The sequence below is a fragment of the Balaenoptera musculus genome, chromosome 4 (genome assembly GCF_009873245.2).
Source record: "Balaenoptera musculus isolate JJ_BM4_2016_0621 chromosome 4, mBalMus1.pri.v3, whole genome shotgun sequence".
NCBI classification, from domain to species: domain Eukaryota; kingdom Metazoa; phylum Chordata; class Mammalia; order Artiodactyla; family Balaenopteridae; genus Balaenoptera; species Balaenoptera musculus.
Genome location: NC_045788.1, coordinates 72297086 through 72316692, shown reverse-complemented (window position 1 = coordinate 72316692; position 19607 = coordinate 72297086). Strand labels below are relative to the sequence as shown.

Sequence of the window (19607 nt, the reverse complement as noted above, 5' to 3'; positions counted from 1 at the left end):
ACAATGTGTACATATTTTTTTATACAGCAGGTTCTTATTAGTTATCCATTTTATACATATTAGTGTATATATGTTTTAGTGTGACATCATAGTGATGTTTTTTAATAAAGAATTTTATCTTTCAAATATATACAAAGATGTATGGATGAGATCATATAATGTCTGGGATTTGTTTCAAAATAATCTGGAGTGGAGGGATAAGGAGGTGGGGGGATAGATGAAACGAGATTGGTCACAGTTGATAATTAATGCTACAGCTGGATGATGGATAAATGGAAGTTTGCTCCCAACTTAAGAGGGAAAGCTTTCAATGTTTCATCATCAAATATGATGTTTGTTTTGATATTTTGTAGACGACCTTTATCAGATTAAGGTAATTCCCTTCTGTTCATAGTTTACAAAATATTTTTGTCATGAATAGATGTTAATTTTATCAAATGCTTTTTCTGCATTTATTAAAATGATATTTTTTTATACTAAAAGTTTTTTTTTTTTTTTTTTTTTGGCTGCACCGTGCGGCTTGCGGAATCTTAGCTCCTCAACCAGGGACTGAACCTGGGCCACCACAGTGAAAGCGCCGAGTCCTAACCACTGGACTGCCAGGGAATTCCCCGTAAAATCTGTTAATGCGGTACACTACACTGATTTTTTAAAAAACTGAAGTATAGTTGATTTACCATGTTGTTAGCTTCAGGTGTACAGCAAAGTGTTTCTGTTATACACGTATCTATCCTTTTCATATATATATATTCTTTTTCAGATTCTTTTCCATTATAAGTTATTACAAGATACTGAATATAGTTCCCTGTGCTATATAGTAGGTCCTTGGTGTTTATCCATTTTATATATAGCAGTGTGTATCTGTTAATCCCAAACTCCTACTTCATCCCTCCCCCTCCCCTTTGGTAATCATGTTTGTTCTCTATGTCTGCGAGTCTTACACTACACTGATTTTTAAAAATTACTTTAAAAATTGTGGTAAAATATACACAATATAAAAGTTACCATTTTAGCCATTTTAAAGTATACACTTCAGTGGCATTAGTACCTATGCAAGCATCACCACCATCCATACCTATAATTCATTTCATCTGGTAAAACCAAAACTCTATACCTATTAAAAATAACTCCGCACTCTTGCCTCCCCCTGGCCCCTGGCAACCACCATTTTTTCTGTCTCTATGATTTTGACTACTCTAGCTGCCTCATATAAGTGAAATCATACAGTATTTGTCTTTTTGTGACTGGCTTACTTCACTTAGCATAATGTCTGCAAGGTTCATCCATGTTGTAACACATTGCAGAATTTCCTTCCTTTGTGTGCATATACCATATTTTGCTTAACCATTCATCTGTCGATGGACATTGAGTTTCTTCCATGTTTCAGCTATTGTGAATAATGATAACATGAACATGGGTGTACAAATATCTCTTTAAGACCTTGTTTTCAATACTTTTGGGTATATACTCAGAGGTGGAATTGCAGGATCATATGGTAATTATTATTTTTAGTATTTTGAGGAAGTGCCATAACTATTTTCCACAGCAGCTGTACCATTTTACATTCTCACCAACAGTATACAAGAATTCCAGTTTTTCCACATCTTTGGCAGCAGTTATTTTGTTTTTTGACAGTAGCCATCCTAATGGGTGTGAGGTAGTATGTCATTGTAGTTTTGATTTGCATTACCCTAGTGATTAGTGATGATAGGTATCTATTCATGTGCTTATTGGCCATTTGTTTATCTTCTTTGGAGAAATGTCTATTCAAGTCCTGTGCCCATTTTTGAATCAAGTTTTTTGTTGTTGTTGTTGAGTTTTAGTTTCTATATATTCTGGATATTAATCTGTTATCAGACATATGACTTACAGATACTTTCTCCCATTCTGTGGGTTGCCTTTTTATTCTGTGGATACTGTCATTTGATATAAAAAGTTTTAAAATATTCACAAAGTCTAACCTTCCTTTTTTTCTTTTGTTACCTGTGTCTTTGGTGTCATATCTAAGAAATCACTGCAAAATCCAGTGTTATGAAGCTTTTGTCCTATGTTTCCTTCTAAGAGTTTTATTGTCTTACATTTAGGTCCTTGATCCATTTTTAGTTGACTTTTGTATGTGGTGTTAGGTAAGGATCTAACTTCATTCCTCTGTATGTGGATATGCAGTTTTCCTAGCACCATTTGTTGAACAGACTGTCCTTTCCTCATTGAATGGTCTTGCATCCTTGTCAAAAATCAACTGACCATTTCTTCCCCCTGGTTTTTTATCTCTGTCGTTATGCCAGTACCACAGCATTTTGATTTCTGTAGTTTGCAATAAAATTTGAAATCAGGAAGTGTGAGTCTTCCATTTTTTTGTTCTTTTTTAAAGATTGTTTTCACTATTTGGGGGTTCCTTGAGATTCTATATGAATTTTAGTATGGATTTTTCTATTTTTGCAAAAAATATCATTGGGATTTTGATAGGTATTGCATTGAACGTGTAGGTCACTTTGGGTGGTACTGACATTTTAACAATATTAAGTGTTCCAATCCATGAACATGGAATGTGTTTCTACTTATTTATATCTTAATTTCTTTCAGCAATGTTCTATAGTTTTCATCGTACAAGTCTTTCACCTACTTGGTTAATTCCTAAGTATTTAATTCTTTTTGATGCTATTGTAAATAAAATTGTTTTTGTAATTTCCTTTTCAGATTGTTCATTGTTTATGTATAGAAATGTAACTGATTTTTGTATGTTGACTTTGCATACTTCTACTTTGCTGAATTTATTAGTTCTAATGGCTTTTGTGTGGAGTCTTTATGGTTTTCTACAGATAAGATCATATCATCTGCAAACAGAGATAATTTTGCTTCTTCCTTACCAATTTGGATGGCTTTTTTTTTCTTGCTTAATTCCTCTGGATACAACTTCTAGTACTACGTTAAATAGAAGTGGTGAAAGCAGGCATCCTTGCCTTATTCCTGATCTTAGAAGAAAAGCCTTCAGTCTTTCACCATTGAGTATGATGTTTGCTGTCAGTTTTTCATAAATGGCTTTTATTATGTTGAGATAGTTTCCTTCTATTCTGATTTTGTTGAATATTTTTATCATGAAAGGGTGCTGAATACTGTCAAATGCTTTTTCTACATCAGTTGATGATCATGTGATTTCCCCCTTCATTTTGTTATGTGGTTTATTACAATGATCCATTTTCATATGTTGAAACATCCTTGCATTCCAGGAATAAATCCCACTTGCTCATGGTGTATAATCCTCTTAATATGTTGGTGAATTGTTTGCTAATATTTTGTTGAGGATTTTTACATAAATGTTAATAAGGGATATTGGTCTACAGTTTTCTTGTAGTTTCTTTGTATGGCTTTTGTATCAGGGTAATGCTGGTCACATAGAATGAGTTAGGAGGGATTGGCATTAGTTCTTCTTTTAAATGTTTGTTATAATTCACCAGAGAAGCCATCAGATCCAGAGCATTTCTTTGTTGGGAGTTTCTGACTACTGATTCAATTTTCTTAATATAGGGTGTATAAGTTATATGTATACAAAACTTACTATAGTTACAGGTCTATTCAGATTTTCTATTTCTTTGTGATTTAGTCTTGGTAGGTTTTATGTTCCTAGCAATTTGTCCACCTAGGTTACCCATATTTTTGGTGCCAAATTGTTCATAATACTCTCAGAATCCTTTTTATTTCTGTATAATCAGTAGTAATGTCCCTACTTTCATTTCAGAGTTTAGTTTCAGAGTCTTCTTTTTTTCCCTTAGTCTGTCTACCTAAAGGTTTGTCATTTTTCTTGATCTTTTTGAAGAATCAACTTTTGTGGCCTAACATATGGTCTACCCTGGCAAATGTCCCATGTGCACTTGAGAAGAATGTGTATTCTGTTATTACTGGCTAGAGTGTTCTGTATATGTCTGTTAGGTCTATCTGGTTTATTGTGTTGTTTAAGCCCTCCATTTCCTTATGTATCTTCTGTCTGGTTGTTCCATCCATTATTTTGAGTGGGGTACTGAAGTCTCCAACTATTATTGTAGAGCTGTTTCTCCCTTCAATTGTGTCAGTTTTTCCTTCATATATTTTGATGATCTGTTATTAGGTACATAACTGTTTATAATTGTTATATCTTCTTGCCATATTGAAACTTTAATTAATATACAATGTCCTTCTTGTCATACATAACCTTTTTCGATTTAAAGTCTATTTTGTCTGATATTGGTATAGCTACTCCTGATCTCTTTTGGTTACTATTTGAATAGAATATCTCTTTTACTTTCTCAACTTGTTTGTGTCTTTGGATTGCATGTGTTTTATCCAGTCTGCCAATCTTTGTCTTTTGATTGGAGAGTTTAGTCCACTTACATAGATTACTGAAAATAAGGACTTCTGTATGTGATAATTCACTTTTCTCTTGCTGCTTTCAAAATTGTCTCTGTCTCTTGATAGTTTGATTAAAATGTGTTTCAATGTGGGTCTCTCTGAGTTCATTTTACTTGAAGATTGTTGAGCTTTTTGGATGTTTATATTCATGTCTCTCATCAAGTTTGGGAAAATTTCAGCCATTATTTTTTCAAATATTCTCTCTGCCTTTTCTCTTTCTTCTAATACTGGGACTCCCAGATGCATATGTTCTTCCGGTTGATGGTATCCCACAGGTTCCTTAGGATCTGTTCACTTTTCTTCAGTCGTTTCTCTTTCTGTTCATAGCCTTGATAATTTCCATTCTTCTATCAAGTTTGCTGAATCTTTGTTCCTGCCTGCTCAAATCTGTGTTTGAATCCCTCTTTGAATGAAATTTTTCATTTCAGTTATTGTACTTTTCAGCTCCAGAATTTCCTTTTGGTTTCCTACCTCTTTATTGATGTTTCCATTTTGTTCACACATTGTTTCCTTGACTTTTTCCACATCTTCTTTGAGTTTGCTGAGAAACTTTAAGACAGCTGTCTTAAAGTCTTTGTCTAGTATATCTGCCATTAGGTCTTTTTCAGGGACAGTTTCTATTGATTTATTTTTTCCCTTTGAATAGGCCACACTTTCTTGTTTCTTTGTATACCTTATAAATTTCTGTTGAATACTGGACATTGGAATCTTATAATGTGATAATGCCAGAGGTAAAATTCTCCTTCCTTTAGGGTTTTTTGTTTGTTTTTAATTGTTGTAGGATGCCTCCATGCCAGGGATTAGCCTGAGGTATACACAAGGTCTTCTCAGATCTTTTCTGAGCCTGTGCCTTTCCCTGGGCATGTGTGTTGACTTTCTGAATACTCCTGTATATGTGAACGTCCTAGTCTGGCTCCCAAATGGAAAAAAGAAAACGTAAAAGAGGGGGAAAAAAGGCACCACCAGCCCCTTAACTCTCTAGAAGTCACTTCAGCCTGAGAGGTGGGGCCCTGCAACAGTGGCAGTGGGGTTTGCAACAATGGCTCCTTGCTTCTTTCTGTGTCTGCACCTCCACAGTCAGAAGCAGGAATCAGCTATCTGAGCAGAGATTCCCCAGTGTTTGGAGGACAAGGTCCTTATTCCCCACCTTGGCTCCACAAACTTTATGTAAGCTGCTCAAGGAATGAGTGCAAGGCTACCTGCTAGGGGGCTGAAGGTGGGGAAATGGGAAGTTGCTACTGTGGTAAGAGGTGAAATAAATCAAATTTGACAGTTCAAACCATCCCCTAGAAGCTGCAAGCCTTCAATGAATTCCTGAGTTCCAAAATACAGTTGCCCCTTGAACAATGTCAGGGTTAGGGGTGCCAACCCTCCATGCAGTTGAAAATCCATGTATAACAGTCGGCCCTCCATGTGCTTGGTTCCTCTGTATCCATGGTTCTGCATCCACAATCAACCGCAGATTGAGTAGTACTGCAATATTTACTACTGAAAAAAATCCATGTTTAAGTAGACCCATGCAGTTCAAACCTGCGATGTTCAAGGGTCAACATCAGACAGATTCTGCAAGTCCAAGTGTTGTCTAGGTTGGGAGATAGATTCCTGGTGCTTCCTACTTCATCTTCTCTCTAGCTCTATCGCTGATTAATCTTAAATGTTAACCTAGCCTTGCATTCCTTAAATAAACCCAACTTGGCTGTTGTATTTTATCTTATTAAAAAAATTGTTGGAGGACTTCCCTGGTGGCGCAGTGGTTGAGAATCTGCCTGCCAATGTGGGGGACATGGGTTCGAGCCCTGGTCTGGGAAGATCCCACATGCCGCGGAGCAACTAGGCCCGTGAGCCACAACTACTGAGCCTGCGCATCTGGAGCCTGTGCTCCACAGCAAGAGAGGCTGTGATAGTGAGAGGCCCGCGCACCGCGATGAAGAGTGGCCCCCGCTTGCTGCAACTAGAGAAAGCCCTTGCACAGAAACAAAGACCCAACACAGCCAAAAATAAATAAAGAAATAAACAAAGAAACTTTCAGTTAAAAAAAAAAATTGTTGGATTCAAATTGCTCTATTTTGGTAAGGATTTCTGTATCTATATTCATGGTAAGACTGGTTTGTCATTTTCATTTCCTGTGAAATCTTTCACAGGTTTTGGTATTAAATTAATGCCCATAAAATTAGTTGAAGAATCTTTATAAGACTGGTATTACTTCTTAGCTTTTGGTAGAATTCAGTAAGTCCTTTTGGCTCTTTTATTTGTGGGAAGGCTTTTCATAACAAAGTCAAGTTCTTTAGGAGTACAGGTCTAGATTTTCTATTTCTTTTTTTCCTTTTCTATTTCTTCAGATTTTTTTAAAGTATAATTTTCAAACATAGAACAGAAATATCATAAATGTATATCTTGATGAGTTTTCAGCAACTTAACGCTTACCTGTATATCCAGTACCTAGACTGAGATAGAGAACATTACATCAGCACCTAAGAATGTGGGTGTCTTCACTCCAGTCACCAACCTACCCTCAAAGAGTAACCTCTATTTGATTTCTATAAGCAATGATTAAATTTGGGATCATGGAGTATATATACTTTTAGGTCTGAATTTTTTTTTACTCAAATTATGTTTGTGAGATTCTTCTATACTTCTGTGTGTAATTGGAGATTGCTCATTCTCATTACTGTAGAATATTTCATTTTGTGTGAATATGTCATATTTACATAGGCTCTGATGGGTATTTGGATAGTTTCAAGTTTTTAGTTATTTAGTACAGTATTTCCATCTAATCTAGTACATGTCTTTGGTAAACATACATAAACATTTCTGTTGAGTATATATCTAGGAATGAGACTTTTGGGTCCTAAGTTATGTGTACGTTCAGCTTTAGGAGATACTGTAAACAAGTTTACCAGTGTGGATGTACCAATTTACACTCCTATCAGTGTTATGAGCTTCAGTTGCTCCACATCCTTGCCAACATTTGGTACCTTTTCATTTTAGCTATTTTAGTATAATATATGACCTTGTGGTTTTAACTTGCATTTCCATGATTAAGCACTATCTAAAATGTTTATTAACTATTTGGATCCTCTTGTGAAGTGTCCAAGTCCTTTGCTCATTTTTCTACTGGATTGCCTGTGTTAACATTTTTAATGTCTACTGGATGTGTAGTGATATTCCCATTTTCATTCTTTTTTAAAAAAAATTTATTTATTTATTTATTTATTTATGGCTGTGTTGGGTCTTCGTTTCTGCGTGAGGGCTTTCTCTAGTTGCGGCAAGCGGGGGCCACTCTTCATCGCGGTGCGCGGGCCTCTCATTATCGCGGCCTCTCTTGTTGCGGAGCACAGGCTCCAGACGTGCAGGCTCAGTAGTTGTGGCTCATGGGCCTAGTTGCTCCGTGGCATGTGGGATCTTCCCAGACCAGGGCTCGAACCCGTGTCCCCTGCATTGGCAGGCAGACTCTCAACCACTGCGTCACCAGGGAAGCCCTCCCATTTTCATTCTTGATGTTATTTATGCCTTTAAAATTTTCTTTCCTTGATCTTTCTTATTAACAGTTTATAGTATTTTCAAAGAAAACATTTTTGATTTGTTAATCCTCTCTACCATATGTTTGTTTTCTAGGCTACTATATCCTCCAAATTTATTTACTTGACAATTTTATTACCATTGAGTTCAAAACATTTATTAACTTATAGAGTGACTTATTCTTTGATCCACAGAATTTCCAAATATTTGGGGATTTTCCAGTGATCTTTTAATTATTCATTTCTACTCTAATTTCATCATGCTCAGAGATATTTGTTTTTAATCATTTGAAATCTGTGGCTTAGCATATAATTAGTTTTGGTAATTATTTTAAGTGCACTTGAAATCAAGGTGTAAATTTTGCAGATGTTGAGTGCAGTGGTCTATGTATGTCAGTTAGGTAAAGTTTCTAATTTGTGTTGTTGTATATCCTTATTTATTTTTTTATTTGTCTCTTTTCTTATTGTATTACTTTGTGATTCTTTTGTTATGTTCGCCCACTATGATTGTGGAATTATTATTATTTTTCCTACATAGCTGTCAATTTGTGCTTTAGATATTTTGAGACTGTGTTACTAAAAGTGTAAAACAAATGTATAAATATATCTTCCTAATGGAGTGAACCTTTAATTTCTATGAATGTCCCTCTTTATCTCTAGTAATACTTACCTTAAAGTATACTTTGAAAGTAGTATAAACCAGCTTAATTTATTTACTGTTTGCAGGGTATATCCCTTTTTTCTATTCTCTTTCAGCCCTTCCATAGACTAATAATTAAGGTATTTCTTATGAAAGCAACATATAATTGATGGGTTTTATAGCACACTACCCCAAAATATGGTACCTTGGCATATTGAATATTTTATGTTGAAGGAATTTGAAAAATGACAGGTACAGGAAGGACTCTCTGACCTTCACCTGAAGCAGGTCAAAAAGACCCTCATGTGAGAGGTGACCTCCCTATATCTGAAGGACCATCCTTATCCTTATCCTTATCCTTATATCTGACGATGGAGGGAAGCTGAGAGGAATCTGAATGAACAAGCCTTACTAAGTTTCCACTAGTTTACTACTCTTAAGTCATATCGTCTGGTCCTATCACATTTTCCCATCACTCTCCACTCTTCATCTAACCTAGTATAAAAATGTTCAGGTTTAACCATTTCTTTGGATTTTCATTTTCTTATGAAGGGTCCTATGTCATGTAAAACTTAAATAAATTTGCATGCTTTTCTCTTGTTCATCTGTCTTTTGTTACAGAGGCCCAGCTGAGAACCTGGAGGAGTAGAAGGTAAAGATTCTTTTCCTTTTCTACAAAAGCAACATATAGTTATTTATTTTTCATTCCTCTATTCTGACAATTTTTGTATTTTAATTGGACCATTTAGTCTAGAATTTAATGAAACATTTGGGTTAATTTATACTATCTTACTATCTGTATCCTTTTGCCCCACCTAATACTATGTTTCTATTTGCTCATTCCTCTCTTCTTTTAATATTTATTTAAATTCTATTTTTTGTCCTCTATTAGGTAACTATTTATACATTATTTTATTCTCTTAATGGTTACCCAGAGCTGCACTGCCCAATTAAGTAGGTACTGGACACATGTGACTATTTAAACCTAAAAATTCTAACATATGTTACTTTATACTTTAGTATATTAATGTTGATGATTATGATAGTTAATATCAAGAGTGCTTATTTAATCCTCACAACAACCCTCTGAGGTGGGTATACTATTATTACCTGCAATTTACAGATAAAGGAATTGAGATGCAAGAAGGGTAAGCAAATTACCCAATGTAATAAGTAACAGAGACTGGATTTGTATTTAGAGGCTGTGCCTTAGGCATTTACACTTACATGATATTTTCCATGGATTTGGGTTTAATAAAAATGGAGATTGGGTAAAGTTGTGCAATCTGTAATCTCTTTATGGCATTTCCAGACACATCGAGGATACAGTGTTTGCCCTAAAACAGATGGAATAGGGAAGAAAAACAAGTGAACCAAGCATTTTCAACTATTTCAAAGGTACATTTCCTACAAGTACAAAATCTGAATTATGATATGTTTGGATCCTGTTCACTTTAAGCAAACTTGTCATTTCTGTTATGAAGACAATGAATAATGACTATGGATAACTGGTTTTCTATTCTCAAATATTACATTTAAAAAGGAATGAAAATACAGTTCCCTTACTCCTAGCTTTCACAGATCAGTAATCTCTCAAAATGGCAACCAATATGGGGTTCCTATCTTTTACTTTGCTGAGAAAGGGCACTAAAAAATACCCTAAGCTACCATCTTACCACAACCATCATTTCATAAAAGAATATATGATCAAACAAGAATGTAAAAGTGTAGGATAAAGGAGAATCTTTAAAACTGAATAAATTTAAATTTATAAAACCTCACTACCACTCTCTGTTCTATTTTTCATCTTACTGGTGACCAGTAAAAACTTTTATCACAAACTGAAGCATTTGGAAACCCCAATTCTGAGTTTAAGACGCTTTCCTGACATGCTTAAATTCACTGCCAAAGGCCATTAAGGTTTTTAGTAAAGATGAGCATTTCCATGTTAAATAGGGTAGTACTTCTAATTTATCAAACAGATTTTATTTTAACATCTAAAGTCAGGTACTACCCCATAATGCGTCTTGTAATCTAAGGGCTTGAATCCACTTGAATGAATGATAATTTCAACTCAGTAGGACTATTTAAAATAAAAAAATTAATATTTTATGAATACTTCAAACATATAGAAGGTAAATAACAGATATACATGTACCCACCACCTCCTTTTATTAGATATTACTATTTTACCTGATCGCTTAGAAATTTTAAAAAACTTTACATTGAAACATTAACATTCTATCTTGTTTGCTTTATCTCCCTCTATATATATGTACACAATAGTTTAACAGTAAATTGCAAACATAAAACTTCTTTACCCCTTATTTCCTAAACACAATGACATCTCTTACATAACCACAGTATAATTTCAGTTGGTCATCTAGTATCCTTTACTGCAAAAGGAAAAAAAGTATTCTTGCTCTAGGGTCCAATCCAGGACCACATATTGCATTTAGTTGTAATGTCTCTTTAGTCTCTGTCAATCTGGCACAGTTCTTTAGTCTTTGTCTTTCATGATCTTGATATTTTTCAAGAGTACAGAACATTTTTTTTCATAGAATATGCCTCAACCTGGGTTTGCCTGATGTTTCCCATCAGATGGCAGGATACACATTTTTGGTAGGAATACCACAGAAGTGATGTTGCATCCTTCTCAGTCCATCATATCAGGAAGCATAAGATGTCTACTAGTGATGTTAATTTTGATCACTTTTTAAAGGTTTTTGTCTGCCAGGTTTAGATTACTATTTTCCTTTTGTAGCTGATAAGTATTTGGGGGAAGGATATGTTGAAACTATGTAAATATCCTGTTTCTCATCAGGTATTGATTCACTCATTAATTTTAGCATACACTGATGATTCCTGCCTGAAACAATTATTATCATGGTGGTTGTCAAGAGAGCTCTCTTAATTCCATCATTCCTTCTAACCTTATTAGTAGACATTCTAATAATGTAAGGTAAAGCTTTCCCTTCTATCTACTTATTTATTTATTCATATATTTATTTATACCATTATGGACTCTTAGATTCTTGTTCTCTATGTTATAATCACTTATTATCAATTATTTTAATATTTCAATTATGCCAGACTTGGCCACTGGGGGACCTTACAGGTTGGTTTCAGTGTCTTTTTGACATATTTGTATCATTCTTTAAGCACTTCCTTAGTTTTCTGAGCAAAATGTTCTAGGCTCATCTTGTACTTTCCCAGTGGAATCAGCCATTATTCTAATGAGTTCTGGACCTTTTTAATGGAGGATAGTATTTAGAAGCCAAGATCTCGACACTAGATATTCTCATTGTTTATTGAGGAGTCATCATTTTTAGGCCTTCTTTGTGGACAGAGCAAGAAAACATATATACACATTTATATTTCTATATCTGTATTAAGATGCATGGGTTTATATTCATATCTCTAATTCCAATCCAATTACCATAGAGTTTATTCTACCCTCTCCCCTTTCCATATTTCTAAAATCCCTTCTTTGACAGCGAGAAGTCTAGCTCCCACCAATTGTCAATATATTAATTTATTTGCTCAACTCTAAAATATACCTTAAAGTAGTTTCAGACCTATTAACCCATACCACTCTAATTAGAGTTCAATATTTGTTCATAGGCTTTCTGTCTTTAGCCTGTCTTCAAGGATTATTGGGATTAAGACTTCTCCCCTCCGTTCCTCTCTTCAATGAAGTTATTTGAAAATTAATTTAAAAATAACTATTTCAAACAGTTAGACTAGGTTTAGTTTGCTTATATATCATTCTGCTTTCCCTTCATCTTCTCTTCTTGTTTTTTTAATATACAAAATGTTAATACAGTTCTAAAGTCAAAATTATACAAAAAGGTATACTTGGAGAAATGCTACACCTCCATCCCTTCTACCTCAATCCCAATCTCCCATCCTTTCCACTCCTCCCTCGTAGGTAACCGATCTCAGGTTTGATTTATCATTTTTATATCTTATTTTTGTGTGAATTGTGTATTTATATCTTTTGTCCATTTTCTAATAGATTTTGGTCTCTATTTGCTCAATTTTTAACAGTTTTTAATATTCGGGAATATCAGCCCTTTTCTTGAAGATTTTTTCTGTCAGTTGTTTTTTGACATTGGTAATGGTGTTTTCTATTAGTTTTAGGAAAAGTTTTTTGGTCAAGCAAAAGTCTTTTTGTTTTCATGCGTTCAGAAGTTATCAGTCTTTTACTGCATCTGAACTTTGATTCATGGTTAAAAAACCTTCCCTATGCCCAGGTTATATTTTCTTCTGGCAATTGTATTAGAGCCAATTTTTGTGTATGGTGTGAAGTATGGTTCTTTTATTTATTTATTTATTTATTTGGTTGCACTGGGTCTTAGTTGCAGCACCTGGGCTCCTTAGTTGCAGCTTGCGGGCTCCTTAGTTGTGGCATGCGAACTCTTAGTTGCAGCATGCATGTGGGATCTAGTTCCCTGACCAAGGATTGAACCCGGGCCCCCTGCATTGGGAGCATGGAGTCTTATCCACTGCGCCATCAGGGAAGTCCCCCTGAAGTATGGTTCTAATTTACCTTTTCTCCAGTTGCTCCAACACTATTTACTTAAAAGCCCATTATTAAAAGCCCCAGTGATATGAGATTGCACCTTTGTCATATACTATATTTTCATATGTATTTGGGTCTTTCCTGGATTCTCTTTTCTATTCTACTCGTCTTTGTGTCCTATTCATGGGTCATTAACACACTGTTTTAATTAAGAAGTCTTAATAGTATTCTTTAATATCTGGTAGGGCTAGAATCTCTTGTAGCTTTTCTTTTTGTGTTGTCCTGGCTTCTCTTATGAACTTCAATTCCATTTGTCTAACCCCATAAAAAAGCTGGTAGTTATTTTTACCGGGATTGTGCTCATATATAAATAGCTTAGACAGAACTGGCAGCTTTACAACGTTGAATTGTCATAGCTAAGAACAAGGGATGTCTTTACATTTGATCAAGTCTAATATTCTGTCTTTCAGGAGTGTTTTACAGATTTCTTCATATAAGTCTGTATATTTCTCATTAAGTCTACTAAGTATTTTACATGCTATTTCTTACATTATGAATGGCGTTTTCTCTATAATCATCTTCTGATTTCTGTTCATGTAAAAGAAAGCTATTAATTTCTGCATATTAATTTTATATGCTACCTTACTCTAGCTTTTTATTTTATGTCTTTGATTTTATAAGTCTTTAATTTTATAATAAATTTATATTTTACAAAATAAATTTTATAATAAATTTTGTATGGTTTCTAGGTTACCATATTATCTGAAAACAGAGATAGTTTTCTTTCTTTTCCAATTCTTATGCCTCTGTTTGATTTGTATTGTGTAATAGCATTGACTAATACCTTGAGTAGTAGTAGAGATAATGGACATCCTTGCCTTGCTCCTATCATAATGGCACTGCCTCAATGTTTCTCCCATTAAGGATTTTGATCCGTCCATCTCAATCTTTTTCTTTTTTTCTTTTTAAAAAAATATCAACAATCTCTGTATTTTTGAGATTTCCCCCTCCCAGTAGAGGTACTGGATTTTACCAAATGCTTTTCAGGCATCTGTGAATATATGATTTTTCTCTTTAGATCTGTTAATGTGGTAGATTACATTAATGGATTTCCTCATATTGAGCTGACTTTAAATACCTTTAATCCCATTTGGTCATGGTATATTATTTTTGCAGTATGGTATTGGATTCTGTTTATTAAAATATTTAACACTTTTGTATTAATATTTATCAGTGATACTGATCTATAATTTTCACTGTCTTCATCAGGTTTAGATATCAATATTAGACTTGCTTCATAAAAAGAATGTTCTTGAACAGTATTTATGGAGCTTTAGGATGATCTAATCTTTCAAGATTTGTTAGAATTCCCCCATGAAGTCATCTGGGCCTGATGCTTTTTGTGGCATAGTTTCTTGATAACTTGCTCTATTTCTTCTAAAGATTTCTTCTTCTATAGAAATCTTTCCATCTCTAATAGGTCAATTTTGGTAAACTGTATTTTTCTAGGAAATTATCCATCTCAACCAAGTTTAAAATTTTATTTATATAAAGATATGCAATATAGTCTTTTATGATTTCATAATATTTCAATGGTTATGTCCCCTTGTCATTTCCTGTGTCTAGTGTTTGTGATTTTCCCCTTAAAAAAAAATCAGGTTAGCTAGTAGTTTGTCTATTGTGTTATTTCTTTCTAGATCTTCTGCTTTTCTATTCTCCACCTTAATTTCTTACAAAAATCCATTTTATTATTTTTATTATAAAGAATATGTATGCAAGTGACAAAAAACTTAAGTAGTTCAGAAAGCATATAATGTTAAAGATACAAGTTCTGTTTTCCCCCAAAGCACTAGGAGGAATGTCAGTTAAATGAAAAAAAAGGCTCAGTTAAGGCATAACTGACATACAATAAACTGCAGATATTGAAAGTATACAATTTGGTAAGTTTTGACATGTATATACACCTTGAAATCATCACCATAATCAAAATAATAAATATATCAGTCACTCCCCAGTTTCATACCTCTTTGTAACCTCTCCTTCCTGTCCTTCTCCAAGCAACCACTAGTCTGCTTTTTGTTACCATAGATTAGTATGAAATTTCTAAAACTTTATATAAGTACAATTATTCAGTATGTAGTTTACTGTCTGGCTTCTTTCACTCAGCAAACTACTTTGGGATTCATCCATGTTGTTGTGTAACATCAACAATTTATTACTTTTTATTGCTGAGTAGTAGTCCATTACATGAATATACCACACTTTATCCATTCACCAGATGAGGGACATCTGGGTTATTTCCAGTTTTTGCCCATTATAAATAAAGCTGTTACAAATATTCATGTTAAGTCTCTGTATGGACATATGATTTCTTTCCTCCTATCTCTGTCAAAACTTGGTAATGGTCAGTTTAAAAAAACTTAGCCATTCCAATGGGTATGTAGTGGCTCCTCATTAAGGTTTCAATCTGCACTTACCTAATGACTGACTGTGTTGAGTATCTTTTCATGTGCTTATTGGCCATTTTTATATCTTCCTTCGAGAAATGTCTTTTCAAGTCCTTTGTTCATTTAAAAATAGGGTTGTCTTTATTATCGTGATGAAAGAGTTCTTTACATATTCTAGATACAAATCTTTTATGAAATATATGATGTGAAAATATTTTCTCCTAGTATATGGCTTGTCTTTTTATTCACTTAACAGTGTTTTTTCCCCCCCCCCCAAGAGCAGAAGTTTTAATCTTGATGAAGTCCAATTTACCATTTTTCTTCTTTTATGGATCGTGCTTTTGGTATATTATCTTAGGAATCATTGCCAAACCCAAAGTCATGAAGATTTTTCCTATGTTTATAGTTCTAGGATTCAGATTTAGGATCTATTTTGAGTTAATTTCTGTGTATGGTATGAGGTGTGGCTAGTCAATTGTTCCATCACCATTTGTTGAAAGAATATCCCTTTCTCCACTGAATTGTCTTTGCACCTTTGACCACAGCTGTCCATATATACGTGGGTCCATTTAAGGATTCTCTAGTATGTTACACTGATCTACCTATCTTCATGCCAATATCTTTATGCACACCATCTTGATTAACTGTATTTTTATAAATTTCAAAATGAAGTAGTGTGAGTCCTTCAGCTTTGTTCTTTTTCAAAGTTGTTTTGGCTATTTTAGATCTTTTGCATTTCCATATGAACTTTAGTATTATTATCATGTCAATTTCTACAAAAAGAACTCCTGGGATTTTTGATTGGGGTTGTACTGAGCCTAAAGTGCAAGTGAACAAAACTGGTATCTAAACAACACTGAGCCTTTCAATCCATGAGCATGGTGCATCTCTCCATTTATTTAGGTCTTCTTTAATTCTCTCAGCAATGCTTTGTAGTTTTTCGTGTACTGATCTGCAAATTTTTTTGGTCAGATTTATCTCTAAGTATTTAATATATTTTTAATGCTACTACAAATAATGTTTTTTAAAATTTCAATTTGGTCTAGTATATAGAAATACAATTGATTTTTGTATATTGATCAATACTGTATCCTTTGATCTTGCTAAGCTTATTTACTAGTTCTAGTAGCATTTTTTTTTTTTGTAGATTCTATCAGATTTTTTACATAGACAATCATGTTGTCTGCAATTAAGGACAATTCTACTTCTTCCTTTCCAATTTGGATGACTTTTATTTCTCTCTCTTGTCTTACTGCACTGGCTAGGACCTCTAGTACAATGCTGAAAACAAGTGGTGAGAGTGGGTATCCTTGACATGTTTCTGATTTTAGGGGGAAAACACTGAGCTTCTTTTATCATTAAGTATGATGATAGGTGTAGGATTTTTAGAATATTATTTATCAGTTTGAGAAAGTTCTTTTCTATTCCCAGTTTGTGGAGAGTTTAATCAAGAATGGATGTTGGGGGACTTCCCTGGTGGTGCAGTGGTTAAGAATCTGCCTGCCAATGCAGGGGGCACAGGTTTGATCCCTGGTCCGGAAGATCCCATATGCTGTGAAGCAGCTAAGCCTGTGCATCACAACTACTGAGCCTGCGCTCTAGAGCCCGTGAGCCACAAATACTGAAGCCCGTGTGCCACCACTACTGAAGCCTGTGTGCTCTAGGGCCCGTGTGCTGCAACTACGGAGCCTGCCTGCTGCAACTACTGAAGCCCGCGTGCCTAGAGCCCGCTCTCCGCAACAAGAGAAGCCACCGCAGTGAGAAGCCTGTGCACCGCATCGAAGAGTAGCCCCCACTTGCCACAACTACAGAAAGCCCGCGCACAGCAATGAACACCTAATGCAGCCAAAAAAAAAGGATGTTGGATTCTGTCAAAGCTTGTCCTAAACTATGGAGATAATCATGTGGTTTTCCTTTTTTAGTTTAATATAGTGAGGTAAACTGACTGCTTTTCTCATGTTAAAATTTACCTTGAATTCACTGGATAAACCCTAACTTGGTGGTTAGATTATCTTTTTTATATTGTTAGATCAAATTTGTAAAAATTTTGTTTAGAAATTCTGCATCTATGTTCACAGAAATTGGTCTGTAGTTTTTTTGGTAATGTGTAGTCAGGTTTTGAAATCTAGGTAATGCTGGACTCAGAATAAATTGGGAAGCACTCCCTCTTTTTAAATTTTATGGTAGAAAATGGGTATTATTTCTTCCTTAAGCGTTTGGTAAAATTTATTAGTGAAGCCATCTGGGCCTGGAGTTTTCTTTGTGGAAAGGTTTTTAAATACAAATCAATTTCTTTAACAGATGTAGGGCTATTCAAATTATCTATTTCTTCTTGAGCTTAAGTAGTTAATTCCTTTCAAGGAATTTATCCTTTTCATCTAAATTGCTGAACTCAGTGGTATAAAGTTGTTACTAATTTCTGACTTTTCTTTAAATATTTGTAGATTTTGTTATTCTCTCATTCCTGATTTTGGTAATTCGTGTCTTCTCTCCTTTTTTCTGACCAGTCTGGTTAAAGGTTTATCAATAACTTTGATCTTCTCAAAGGACAAGTTTTGGTTTCATCAATTTTATCTATTGCTTTTGTTTTCTTTTTTATTAGTTTCCTCTCTGATCTTCATTTTCTTCCTTCTTCTTACCACATAATTTCTGCTTTTATTTATATCATGTTCTTCCTTTATCTTTTTCTAGCACTTTACACTAGGGATTTGGTTTATTTATTCTCATTCATTTAAAAAAAATTATTTATTTATTTATTTATTTAATTTTATTTTTGGCTGCGTTGGGTCTTCGTTGCTGCATGTGGGCTTTCTCTAGTTGTGGTGAGTGGGGGCTACTCTTTGTTGCGGCGCGGGGGCTTCTCATTGTGGTGGCTTCTCTTGTTGCAGAGCACGGGCTCTAGGCACGTAGACTTCAGTGGTTGCAGCGCGCAGGCTTGGCAGTAGTGGCGCACGGGCTTAGTTGTTCTTCAGCATGTGGGATCTTCCCCGACCAGAGCTCAAACCTGTATCCCCTGCATTGGCAGGAGGATTCTTAACCACTGCGCCACCACGGAAATCCCTATTCGCATTCATTTTTCTTTGGAAAAGTTTTTAAGGCTATGAATTTTCCTTTGATCACTGTTTTAAATGTATCCCATGTATTCTGATATGTACTATGTTCATTTTTAAGAAATTCTGTAATTTCATTTTGTATTTTTCTCCTTCACTTACGAGTTAAGAGGTGGCTTTAAATTTTCTAACTGGGAGAGAGACTGGCCAAGATGGCAGAGTAGAAAGACCCTGAGCTCACCTCCTCTCATGAGCACACCAAAATCACAACTACCTGCAGAACGACCATGTATGAAAAAGATCAGAACCTACCAGAAAAGATCTACAACTAAACACATAGAGAAGGAATGACAACAAGACAGGTAGGAGGGGTGTAGTTGTGATATAATCAAGTTGCATACCCCTGGATGGGTGACCCATGAACTGGAAAATAATTATATTACAGAGGTTCTTCCACAGGAATGAGAGTTCTGAGCCCCATGTTGGGCTCCCCAGCCTGGGGACCCTGCACCAGGAAGACAAGTCTCCGCAGCATTTGGTTCTGAAGGCCAGTGGAGATCAATTTTGTGAGTCCCAAAGGACTGGGGGAAATAGAGACTTCACTATTAAAGGGTGCACACAAAATCTCACATGCACCAGCACCCAGGGCAAAAGCAGTAATCTGATGGGAGCCTGGGCTGACCTACCTGCTGGTCTTGGAGAATCTCCTGGAGAGGTGGGGTGGCTGCCACTCACCTTGGGGACACAGACACTGGTGGCAACTCACAGTGGGAGTTTTCTACCACATGGACACTGGTGTGGGTGGTCGTCATAGTGGGATCCTCCTTCTAGCTCATTAGTGCCAAGACCTGGTCCCACCCAACAGCCTGTAGGTGTCAGTGCTGTGATGCCTCAGGCCAAACAACTAATTGGGTGGGAATACATGTCCACCCATCAGCAGACAGGCTGCCTAAAGACTTTCTGAACCCACAGTCACCTCTAGACATGCCCCTGCCCAAGAGAGGGCCATGACCCAGCTACATCTACCAGTGGGCAGGCACCAGC

At 35.3% G+C, this 19607-nt stretch overlaps 1 protein-coding gene across 14 annotated transcripts in view; it reads right to left on the bottom strand.

Annotated features, from left to right (window-relative positions):
- The window catches only part of DLG1 (discs large MAGUK scaffold protein 1), a 295326-nt gene that overhangs the window by 3539 nt on the left and 272180 nt on the right, over positions 1-19607 (bottom strand). For all 14 annotated transcript variants that reach the window (XM_036849845.1, XM_036849846.1, XM_036849848.1 and 11 more), the window contains one exon: positions 9769-9878. In XM_036849845.1, the coding sequence (XP_036705740.1) occupies positions 9769-9878 (110 nt within the window). The remainder of the gene's footprint in view (positions 1-9768; positions 9879-19607) is intronic.